The 12,652-nt window shown below is 37.4% G+C and overlaps 2 protein-coding genes across 2 annotated transcripts; one reads left to right on the forward strand and one right to left on the reverse strand.

The window, feature by feature from the left end:
* The first annotated feature begins 1,006 nt into the window (after nt 1-1,006).
* LOC132277039 (guanine nucleotide-binding protein subunit gamma 3-like) lies at nt 1,007-5,201 on the forward strand. The gene is made up of 5 exons (XM_059778745.1): nt 1,007-2,022; nt 3,496-3,548; nt 3,725-3,769; nt 3,846-3,890; nt 4,550-5,201. Exons 1-5 carry the CDS (start codon nt 1,873-1,875, stop codon nt 4,968-4,970), a joined length of 714 nt encoding a protein of 237 aa, XP_059634728.1. The 5' UTR covers nt 1,007-1,872; the 3' UTR covers nt 4,971-5,201.
* A 970-nt stretch (nt 5,202-6,171) lies between these two features.
* LOC132277040 (subtilisin-like protease SBT1.8) lies at nt 6,172-10,434 on the reverse strand. The gene is made up of 2 exons (XM_059778746.1): nt 8,656-10,434; nt 6,172-7,108 (listed from the first exon to the last, which is right to left on the reverse strand). Exons 1-2 carry the CDS (start codon nt 10,262-10,264, stop codon nt 6,444-6,446), a joined length of 2,274 nt encoding a protein of 757 aa, XP_059634729.1. The 5' UTR covers nt 10,265-10,434; the 3' UTR covers nt 6,172-6,443.
* Nucleotides 10,435-12,652: the final 2,218 nt, after the last annotated feature.

Below are 12,652 nucleotides of genomic sequence, written 5' to 3' on the forward strand. Positions count from 1 at the left end.
CTAAATTTGTTCTTGATTAATGACACGTGTATTGGCACTATTTAAAACTACACTCTCGCATATTTTAAAAATTTTTAAGCATTGTTACAGTACGTCCCATCTAAATAAATCAAGCTGTGGGCTCCCCATTTGGCCTCCAAATTTGGGATGAAAATGATATTTTTATTTTTGATTTAAACAAAGGAAATGGACAGATACTCAAAAGTAGTGTTTGGAGTATTTTTTGAAACAGTTGCATAATGTAAAATTGTGTGTTACAAAAAATAATAGGAAAAAAAAAGCTTACGAAAAATAATAACAATAAAATAGTAAATAAATATATAAAATGAATACAAAAATAAAAATGTGGGTGATAATGTGATACGTAGGGATGCAACGGGGCAGAGTTGGGGTAAAGTTGACTAAACCCTACTCCGCCACGTTAAAAAATTAGTCATACTAATTCCGGGACGGGTTTATAATTGGTATTCTATCCCCGCCCCAACTCCGATAAACAAAATATCATTCCGCCCCGCATACTCTATTTAATTGAAGTAAAGTTGAAATTATTGAATTAATTCCTGGACCTGTGATAGAATATCACAATAGTAAGATCTTGAATCTTTGATTGATTCTTGAAGATTGAATTACGTGCACAATTATGAAATTTTAATAAGTAGTGATTCTAGTAAATATTTAGTTAAAATATATTAATAGACACTTAACTTAAATATATTATATATATATATATATATATATATATATATTTATATATAATTGGGGGCGGAGATGGGTTGGGAGCATCACTAAATTCTCTTCCGTCTCAAACTTGCTTAAAATTTTTAATTTTTTTATTATATTCATTTCAAATTCATTTATGGGAGTATCAAATTCGGCCCATTAAGAATAGAGCGGGCGAAAACTCACGGGTGGAGGAAATTGCCTCCCCATGAACGGTTAAATCCAAGATAACACAATTATATGGTAAATTTCTCTATCCTACGCAGCAGTCACGTGCGGTCTGATGTACGACGTCGAGCTTTTCGCCCTTCCACTCTCTCTCACTAACTCTCTCTCTCTATCCTCTCTCAGCAAAGTCTGCAAAACTCTGCAACCACCATGACCCTGCTCTCGAGAGAACGACCATACACAGAGTCACACACAGATTTTAGCTCTTACTTTTACGTTTCCTATTCTTACCCCCAAACTATTATTGATTCTAAATATCTCCACCAGAACCTGCCTCTGCCTCCTCCTCCTATTCCTATCCCTATTCCTAATGTTGGTTTTTGTATTTGTACAAACACATCACTCACAGGTTGTTGTCTCTCACATCCACTTCTACAATTACTATTCCATGCCTCAAAACAAGACTTCTCTGCAGACACATCTGTTTTCAGACCTCTCCTCCTCCTCACTTTTAATTATAGTAACTCCTCTTTTCAGTCTTATTATTACTCAAGTTATTATATACTATAGTTAGGTGCTTAGGTTCACACTTTTAACGAGAGACCTAGACTCTGCAACAGCAAACTGCTGCTAACATAAATGAATCATATATATATATCTATATACACACACACAAATACAGCTAATTCTGCTTGACAGAACTTTTGGGTCTGGCCCATAATTATCCCTAATGTCAGTAATCCTTAATTATTTTCTCTGTCTTCTTCTCTTTCTCCCTCTCTAATGTTACCCACTACTACTACTACTAGCATTTGTTTCTACTGCTATTAATACTGTACACTGCTTTGTTCACCGCAATTAATACTGTTTATTACTTTGTTCGGTACTTAAATTTATATATATATATATATATACACACACACACACACACACACACATATGCTCTGTTCTGTTAGAAAATATTGGCGACAAGTTCTCTCATAAATGGCTGCTGCTGCTTCGGGCTGTTCTTCTTCGGTGCCGTCGCTGCCGCCGCCCAGACCAAAGTCGCCGCCAGAGTATCCAGATTTGTATGGGAAGCGTCGGGAGCTGGCTAAGGTTCAGATTTTGGAGAGAGAGATTGGATTTCTTCAGGTTAAACCTTTCCACTTTGATTTTATTTTTCCCCAATTATTTTGGTGTTTTTATTATTTAATTAGTGTAAATTTTGTCTTACCTTTTCATGTCCAATTAACTTTGAATGTGGATTGATTAGTATAAAGATACAATCCTCTGTCGGTGTGAAGAATTTTCATAAAAGGGAATAGAAACTTCAGTAGAAGGAATTAGTGAATCTGATAATGGGTAGTGAAAACCTGATTAAGAAGTAAATAATTAAGGAATTGACATTAGTGAATGATTTTTATTAGATTAACTAAGTGTAACATCTTTACTTGGTGGCTGACGATAGTTATGTTCTATTCCTAGCTTAGAGAAGTTGTAAAAGATCAATTTGAAGAGTTGATGTCAAAAGGATATCAATTTTGTTGATTGATGTCTCAGAAGTTAGAGTTAATAGATGTTAAATTGGAATTAAAAATTACAATACTATAATTTTAGATAATTTATATAAAGGGTTGAATTTTATAACAATTGAAACAAGTCATTTTCAAAGATTGTCCATTAATCCTCTACCTCTTGTTCATTCATCGGCCTTCTTTGTCGCATACTGCAGTTCTTTCGTCTACTGCAACCGTTATGGAGATTATCATCTATTGAAAAATGCTTTTTTCTTTGATTTAAACAATTAAATATATTTTCTCTTTCGAGCACTTTTAATTTTGAATTGAATTGTTTGATGCAACACACTTAACTTAAATCTGACTAATAAAAAATATTAGAGAAAATTGGGAAAGAAAAATAATCTTCACTCATTGATAACAATCTTTATATACTTGAGCTGAACAAAATTAAATCTCTTATAATTTGCTAGAGTATTCTAGAAAGATACAAATGCACAATAATTAGAAAGAAAAAATACTTTTGTAATACTGGAGAAGATTGCAGTGCTAATTAAAAAATGTCACCTGCAAACGAAAACGAAAGGTAATTGTTTTCCTCTGTTTTCAGAGAAAGCATGAAGAATTTTACTTGCCATTGTTTGATTTTGCGTAAAACATAAACTGTCGAAACCGACCAATGAGATCGCTAATGTTGTATGATTGTTGAGAAGGTGATTTTACCATAGGATGGGTACACGAATGTCTACAAATTCTCCTGAAATGTTGATCTATTACCCTAATTCTTACATCCCACGGTAGGCAAAATTTTTGATTTATGTCCATCTTTATACTTCATTAAATAGCACTGTTATTTTGAAAATGCTTACTTACACTTAGATGATACTAGTTTTTGCCATATGGTAAATGATACACATTACAGACACATTCTTTGTTGTGGTAATACCATCATTAAAAACAGTAATTGCTTCCATTAGACAATCGCTGCCAGTCACCTACCATAGAGAATGCTGCCTTGTAATTGCTCTGATTTTTATACTTCTACTATCGTTTTGTGTGATTTCGTAGTGGAGTGGCATAAATCTCATTGATAATTTCTTACAAGCAGGAGGAACTAAAATCTGTTGAAGGGCTTCAACCTGCTTCCCGATGCTGTAAAGAGTATGTGGATTTTACAAATGCCTTGCATTCGATGTAGTTATGCAAGTTTTTTATAAGATAGGAGTTCATTTGTGCAGTTTATTTATCTTCTTTTTTTCTTTTCAAGAAATATGTGAGGATATTTATTCATCTAACTTAACCTAATCCAGTATTGATTGAACTTGACATTTGGGCAGGCTTGCTGATTTTGTGGCGGCAAATTCAGATCCTTTGGTGCCTACGTAAGCAAATTAACTACACTCTTCTTCTTGGAGTTCAAGTGAAGAGTTTAATCTTTATTTTTTCTTTTTCAAGCAGAAGTCGGAAGATTCGTCGGTCTTGTCGTTTCTGGAAGTGGATCTGGTACCTTCTTCTTGTCTTTCTCTCATCTTTGTGTGTATATTGAGTGTGATATGCTTGCTCAGGTTTTGCTGCAAAGTTACTTCATCACTAAATCCATAGAGAGAGAAGCAAACTATAGTTTACTTTACCTGTATAACAGAATGTGCAGTGACTATGTTCTTCAATGACAAAGTTACTGTGTTTTCATGGATGAAAAAAAAAAAAAATTTACAATGAAAAATGATCACAATATTATTATCACTTGCAGCTGTGGTTGTAATATAACCATATATAGATTATACTTGTTTTCTCCATAAAAAGATGTCAGCCTAATTGATCTTCTCGGTTCATTAGCATCACATGACAATTTCTTTGTTGGGTACTAATTCTAAAATATATGTCTTTTCTATATGCAATTACTAATTGGCATGCAAAATTGTGAATTGAACAACTTGCTCTGTTAGATGCACTTCTCAATGAGAAATCCACACACTTCTTCAATTTTCCTTATATTGTGTATCTGGTTGACCATTAAACACATAGTCCAAGAGAATTCCACACCGTGTTCTTTTTCTTTTATTTTTTCCTTTCTGGTTCTTGTCTGTTGTATCTCAAGAGATTATTAATTCTTGCTTAAATTCAAATGCTTTACTATGGACATGATTTTACTTTGTATGCAGTGGAGCATCCTGTTTCAATTTCTCATGGATTTGCTGTAAAGGGTGCCGTAATGAGTGCCGTAATGAGTGTTGTAATGGGTGCTGCAATGAGTGCTGCCCTCATCTTGAAATGCCACATTGCTGTGACTGTTATTTGTGTAATTGCTGCCATTCATGCATCAGTTGTTCAATACCGAAGTGCCAGTGTTGCCCGTGGCGTTGCTGTAGATGCTTTCGATGCTTTAACAAGATCTCATGCAAAAGAAGTTGTTGCACACTTCAATGTCCATCATGCCCATCATGTCCATCATGCCCATCATGTCCGTCCTGCCCAGATTGTTCTTGCAGCAGATGGACATGTTGTTTTCCCAAATGTCCAAATGTACATCTTAGTTCCTGTTGTACAAAAAACAAATGCTATCCATGTTGTTTATGTTATTGAGTATAAGTTATGCAATAATCTGATATGGAAGCTTTCTTCTTCAAAGTTTAATTTTATTTCTATTGAAAAAACTCAACTCAACTCAACTCAACTATACAAGTTTTAATCCGAAATACTAGGTACCGGCTACATAGAAACCGTCCCCAGTCGGCTCTTTGTCACATTCTTATTTATATTGCTGTATGTATTTTGCAAATACGGAGTGCTTATGAACCGTTGATTACAATCAAAGTTGGCTTAAGCAGATCTGCATAGGAAATAATAGCATTCTGCAGATTCTGCCATCTGCATTGAGATATCAGTCCATTGAATTACCCAATTTCTCATCTACATAAAATTCCACCCAACATACTGCCATTTCTAACTGCCAACTCATAAATGAAATGTTTTTGGAAAACTAGACTTATATCAGACTGTTGATTACCATTTAATGGTGTGTCTGGTATTTGTTGGGATTTGTGGTTTTCCAATTGGTGTTAATAGATTTTTATGGGACTCATACCGGTGGTTTGATTGGCGAATTAGGAAGTTGGATGATATAGATTACGGTCTGTCTGTTTTAAGTCTGTGTGCGTGTGCGTGTGCGTGTGCGTGTGCGTGTGTTTTGGGTAATGCTTTTCCCTTGCTTCATTTTCTTACTTGTAGGCATTCTAGTTATGGTCATGCTTTTATGTTTCATGATTGATCAAAGGCTGTATACCGGTATAGTTTCTAATCCTTTTGGCTTGTAATTGGCAATCACTCGTACAGGTTCTTTGAATGAAACTAAAAGAAATTCAATAAGAAATCTAAACCAGAGAAGCTAAACGAAATAAGACAACATAACAATTCTTTGCCTCACGGAAGAGGATAGTTGTCCGTAATCAGCCAAAAGGGTTAATGTCAAACTCAGAATTTGTAGAATTCATAGGGCTCGATAAATGAACCCTTGTCCTACGAGAAGGCGATCATGAACTTCTACCTTGATTCATTTTGGTTTCAATATAATCGTTGGCGAGTGTTTACGGAGGCTCAAGACTTGTAAGTTTCAATTCTGTTTCGGTTTTTAATGGAAAAGTTGCCTTTGAGAAAGTTTTTCATGACAATGAATAGTATCATCAACAATGTGTTCAAACAAAAATAAACAATGTTATGGATTTTTTTACTACGAGGATATGCTGTTTTTGCTTCTGGTGGTATCCAACCATATACAACAAAAGTATAAACCATAAATGAATTGCATTATAACAACAATAGAGGTACTGCATTAAGCCATATTCATTACCAATTTCCACTGCAAGAAAACAAAGCTATACTACTAACATGTTAGTCTACAAGCATGCCAAATCCAAATTTCTTGAGGATCTTTCCTACCCTTTTTGAATTTACCTTTCTATTAGCAAATTCATAGATGCTCGATCGGAGCCCTTAGCAGCTCTCTTCATTGAACCAGCACAATCACACCAACTACATGAAAACCAAAACCATGCTATCTCACAGCTGTGTCCAAGCATAAGCAATTGGGCTCTTGACTTGGTGCTCAGCATTGTTCCATGCAATTGAACCAAATGCACTCCTCCCCATTGGACTCGCACCCTTCCTCGACACGAACGTCACAGTATATCGTTGCTTCTCTCCTACATTTCTAAAGACAAGCCTGGTGGGCTTCACTACCACCCCAACCATTGGTGGTGCATCCACAACCACATTGTACACTGATCCAGCTGCTCCCACGTTTGTCAACACTCGAGTGTATCGTACCACCCTCGACCTCCCAAACAGGACCGAGAACGATGGGTAGTTGAGTTGACCCGGGTCAGAGAATTTCCTTGAACAGGTTATGTTTGGGCGTTTAGCAATGGCTTGTACATGGTCAATGGTGTACCTCAATGAGCATAAGAAGGCAATGTAATCCTCTGTGGAGATATCATATACCAGGCCCGGCGAGAGGGCCTTGTGTGGGTCTACATGGCCGGAACCGTGCGCCAATGGGGTAGAGAACTCACCTGCGGCAGCATCACGGAGAGGGGAATTGGTGTTATCGCGAGTATAGGCAGTTGTCATCAATGCTGATTTGATTGCGCTGGGGCTCCAATCTGGATGGGCTGCTTTGAGCAATGCTGCTAGTCCACTAATATGTGGGCATGACATGGAGGTACCTAAAATTTTCACAACAAAGTCAAACATAGCAAAAGTACAATAATAACATAACATAATTTTTAAAACTTTAGAGAAGCTTCCAAGACAAATGTTGTAGGGCATGGGTGTGAAGTGTGTGTACTGTTGGAAGTTGGTCAGAAAGGTATCCACATGGTGGAGGTCTAATAAGAGAACAAACATGGGAGTCAATTTCATTAACGAGTTCTTTCGAAATCACTCACTCCTTTACAGCTCATGTATCAAAAAAAAAAACATAAGACGCGCTTTGGTGGGTAGCGACCAATAAAGTAATTTCAATATTTTGGCCTACCAATTTTAAGCTAATTGGTCCAGTAGGTTCAGGTACAGCATAATTTACAGCCACCCAAGCAAGAAATTATTAGATAATTCTATCAAAACTCTTCAACCACGGAAAGTAGACCCATCATAGTCTAAAATTTTTTTATAAAAGAAATATTAACATCAGTTTTTATTGAATTGAACCCCAGTAAAGAACTCCCAAGCGACTTATGGCCTTGAAATATCTAAATAAGAGGAAGTTTACAATCACAGTCCTTGAATCTGTGCACTTCACTATACCCACAAGATTCAAGGACTGTGCTTGCACAATTACGACTATAGTTACAATTATATTTTATAGTTACAACATAATTTTTCTCCCCATACAAGGCATGCTGTCATACTCTGCCCAATGATTTCCCCACTTTCTGCACCAAATAATTGGAGAGAGTAAGGCAAATTCATTCTTCTTCTCTTTTTCTTTTCACATTGCTTTTTTAATGCACACTCTAGTGGGTCTTCTCTTTTTCTTTTCCCTTTGCTCTTTTAAATGCCCACTCTAGCTTTATTATTGCCCTAGTATTAAATTACCTCCATGTCAACTTACCATAAAGTTTCTAATGTCTTGAACTAACTACTATCTAAACCAGACTATCCTCCTTAATTTTCACCAAATTCTGGAATGTTATCCAAGTTCTTCTAAATCCAATAGGGATTAATGTTTAACACTTTTTTTTTTATTATTCTTCTATTTTTTCTATGAGAATAATATGAAAGAGTTGGATCTACTTTTAGCCAAATCTTTGAACTAATTTACATCTTTTCACCCTAGGGCAAAACTAGATATATACTCAACATTGATCTCTCCTCTTTACTTTTTCGCATGTGCTAAATCTCACCACGCCAGCAAAAAGCCCATCACCCCACCCACCAAATTAGCAGGAAAAACAACTCCCCATCTAAAGCTAATCAAAAGAATCGTACTCTCAAGTCCCTAACACTGCTAAATGTTAAGATCTTAAGATTTGAAGTGTGGAATGTTACCCAATTCAAATCAATCAAAAATTTCATTTATATTAGACAATTTGTTATATATTGGGCATATTAATGATATAGGATTGAAATGGATAGAACCGGATAAAAAAGTGACCGTTCTGAACTTCTGACTCAATATGACAGATAAAATTTTGGAGTATTATAGCAGAAAATAGAAATATATACCGAAAGCATACAAGTAGAACAAAATCTAGCTGTTAGCTTTGCTTACCAGACATGATGTTGAAAGCAGTCTTCCTCATATCCTTCTCCATTCCAGTGGGCCCAATTGCTTCCGACCACGCTGCCAATATGTTAACCCCAGGCCCAATCACATCGGGCTTCAATATCTGTGGAGTTACCATATTGGGCCCTCTCGAACTGAACGCCGCAACCACCGGCGACGGCCTCACGTCCAACACTGTCCCACCAAAACTCAGCACAGCCCTCGGACTCCCATCAGACCGCACATATTCCCTGATCACATCACCCAACTTCCTCCCCACCGCCACCGCCGGGATCAAGTGGCTGTCCGCCACTAGCTCCTCCCCACTCGCCGCCGTGTTCGCCAGTATCATCCCCACTCCACCCGCATCGCGCACCACCGCACCCTTCTCCACACGTGGACTGATCCCCCTATCACATAGCACCACCTTCCCACGTACCATTTCCGGTTCAAGCGAACCGGGCAAACACAAATTACTCGAGCTATTACCATCCTTATTATAAACCAATTCCACCGGTTTATCTCCCATCCCCTTCCCACTATACAACGACACACCCGTGAACCGGTGGCCATTGCCCAGAACAGCATAAGCCGGAAAATCCCGATCCAACGTTCCGGCACCGACGGTCATGATCCACGGAGCCACATTTGCCAGAGAGGCCTTATTGGGCCCACTGTTTCCGGCAGAGCACGACACAAAAATTCCCATCTCCATCGCCGTGAACGCTCCGATGGCGATTGTGTCCCGATAATACGGCGCAGAACCGCCACCGAGCGACATCGATAGCACATCCACCCCGTCAGTTATCGCACGCTCCATTCCGGCAAGTATGTCGGACCCAAAACAGCCAGTCTTCCAACACACCTTATAAGCGGCGACACGCGCGTTGGTGGCCATCCCACGCGCCACTCCGCTAGCGTAGCCGAGCAGGCTAGCATTGGCCACGTGGGCCCCGGCGGCTGTACTCGACGTATGCGTCCCGTGACCATCGTGGTCACGGGCCGATACGGACTCATTCGATTTTCCGATATAGTTACCAGTGGCCATTTGGTAACCCTTTGAGAAGCTTCGGGCACCGATCAGTTTCTTGTTGCAGAGTGAGGGACTGAAGTCGGTACCCGACTCGCACTCGCCTCGCCAGCGAGCAGGGACACCGGCCATGCCCGAGTCGTCGAAGCTCTTCGACTCGGGCCAGATCCCAGTGTCGAGGACACCAATTATGACGTCCTGTGAAGCCTGGTTGAGAGCTTGTGGATTGTGACCAGCCCACAACCCTAACTCGGTGCCGATTCCGAGGAATTCAGGAGTGCGAGTGGTGTGGAGTGTGTACACCGGGTCCTCATAGACACCGATCACCGAGTCGGAGTTGCGGAGGGACTCGGCTTGGTCGGGGTCGAGTGTGGCGGCGAAGCCGTGGTAGGCGGTGTTGTAGGTGTAGAGGAGGGAGTCGGAGGTGGAGGTTAGAGATTGGAGATGCGCGCTGTACCAGTCATGGTGAGTGGCGTAGGATAAGGGTTTCTGGTTGGGCTTCATGTGCACTATGTAGGTCTGTTTGGCGGCGATAGCAAGGCATGGAAGAAGAGCAACGAACCAGAACCAGATCAGAGACCCCATTGGATGGATTGATACGAATGATGGAAGTTAGTATGTGTGTATTTATATGTAGATGTCTATATATATATATTCTGTATAAACATATACGGTTATACAAAGAGAAATGGCGTGAGAGATGAAAGACAGCTCAGTCTCAGTAGCTGTGACTGTCAGAGAGCATGGATTGGGAAGGCGGACTCATGTCGGTTTTATAAACAAGTACATTATTGAAAAGGTTTACGACTGTCTTTAATTACTTGATTGCCACTGTACACTGGCTTGGGTTTGTGATTTAACTCAGTGAGTTGTGGCTTCATTCTTGTTGTCGCTAAATGACAGTGGTGCCCTTTTATTTTAATCAATTTCACCCTTACCCTTTGTGTTGAAACCAAAATATAAACTTCAGTTGCAAGTTCACATGGTTCACAAGCACACGTATATAGTATCATTATTTTTAAATATTGAATTTGAGAACCAAAAAAATAAAAAATAAAAAATAAAAAAAGTGATAAACTCCTATATATAATCAATTTGTGTACGTAGCGGCAAATGTGGTTGTCTTGATTCGGTTATACTTTGAATTTATTGAGAAATGTTAGGTTTAGATCATAAGCTTTCATTGCACAACCTGAAAGTCATCTACTTGTTTTTACTATATTTGAGACTCTTGGGCCAACCTATTATAAATATCTACCTACAATTTGGATTGAAAATAAAATCACTTCACGAAGAGCTTGGATCCGGGTTAGTTATCAAGAAGCTTACTCAAACTCACCCAACATTTAATAAAACTATAGGCAAGCCAAGTCCATGCATCCATTGCTTAAATCTACCAATAAATTTGATACGATTATTATTATTGCATTAGATTTTTGAAAAAAAATAATTAAAAAACTAGTTGGCCATTTGCCAAATAGGCTATAACAAGCATGTTATTCAAGAATCAATTGTGATCAACTTGAATCTGGTGATCTATGTGAAAGTTGAATCGAGTTAGCATAGAAAGAAAATTGGTCATAGGCATTAAAAAATAAAAAAAATTATACGAATTCATCCCAAAAATGGTAACTCGTCTCTATTAAAGTCTTGGAAATGATTGTAAGTCTATGTTTCAAAGTATTGAATTGACGTCTTAAAATTGGAATTGGAAAACAATTACTTGAAATTTTGAACTAAATTTTCTCCAATTTCAATACCAAAATATCAATTCAGTGCTCACAAATTAAAACTAATGGTTGTTGAGTCAGGCAGTGAGAAATGGTTAAAATGGTCACGGATTTGTGTTTCCTTTCACAAAATAGAAATATATGTTTGCTTGTGACTTCATTTTGTCCCTATCAAAAAATATGAGGACATTGCAGAGCTGGAGACGAGTCATGCATTTTGTATTAGACTATGGTTTACATGAGCTGCATAACAGTGACAATGAGCGTAAAATATAGTGCCGCATTTTGATGTTGACGGCAAGTTAGAAATATATACTGTAATCACGAAAACAACACAATTTTTCGTTATAGGCTAAAATATGTGGTTTCTCATCCTTGCAATACATACAATTTATTTTTCGGCTAATGTTACTTTTTTATTTTTTTTAAATAAAATATTGAGTATTCAAGTCCTAGTAGAATAGGTAAGGTGCTGTTTGATTATTCAATTCAGCGCTTAATTCCGGAACGCTTATCTAATTAAGTGCACTTGATAATCAATTTTGAATACTACTAAAAATGGTAAGGGCCACTTAAAATGAAGTAAAATTTTAAGTGACTAGAATATCACTTATCACTTAATGTTGGATACTAAAAATTCAAAAAAATATTAAAAAAAATTTATTTTTTAATTACCATTTAAAAACTTCAACACTTAAAATTTTTAATATTTAATTTTTAATTTTATCAAACAGTATCTAAGAATGAAAATATATTTGGCAATAAAATAAATAAAAATAAAAATAAAAATTGTATTTTGGATGATTCAACAAAAAAAATTCAGTGATTTTTGCAAGTACCCATAAACTCATTTATTTCTCGAAGAAATGGGGGACAAAACTCCAGTTTCCAGCAAATCAAGGAATGGAACTGAATGGTGGCATGAGTCGATATTAAAGATATGAATAAAGGGTTTTGTTGGAAACAAAATTTTAGTGAAAAATGGTTAGGAAGTTCTTCGCTAGGATTGTCTTTTTACTCGTGGAAAAAGTAAAGTTGTTTATACTTTTCTTTTCTTCTCTCAGTTGTCGTGACAGTGGGAAAACACAAAGTTATGGCTCGTTTTGCGTGCCCATAGTAATAGTAAAACAAAATGAGAAAGTTGTCTTTATTAGAAGGATAATTAATGATTATCGGAGGATGATCTTGTTAAGTCAAGACATAGAAATTCCTTCAAATTTAGTAAAGAGATATAATTATGCTT

This window comes from Cornus florida, unplaced genomic scaffold, assembly GCF_030987335.1.
Source record: "Cornus florida cultivar Cherokee Brave unplaced genomic scaffold, ASM3098733v1 CherokeeBrave_3.0.0_Hap2_Chr10, whole genome shotgun sequence".
Taxonomy (NCBI): Eukaryota; Viridiplantae; Streptophyta; class Magnoliopsida; order Cornales; family Cornaceae; genus Cornus; species Cornus florida.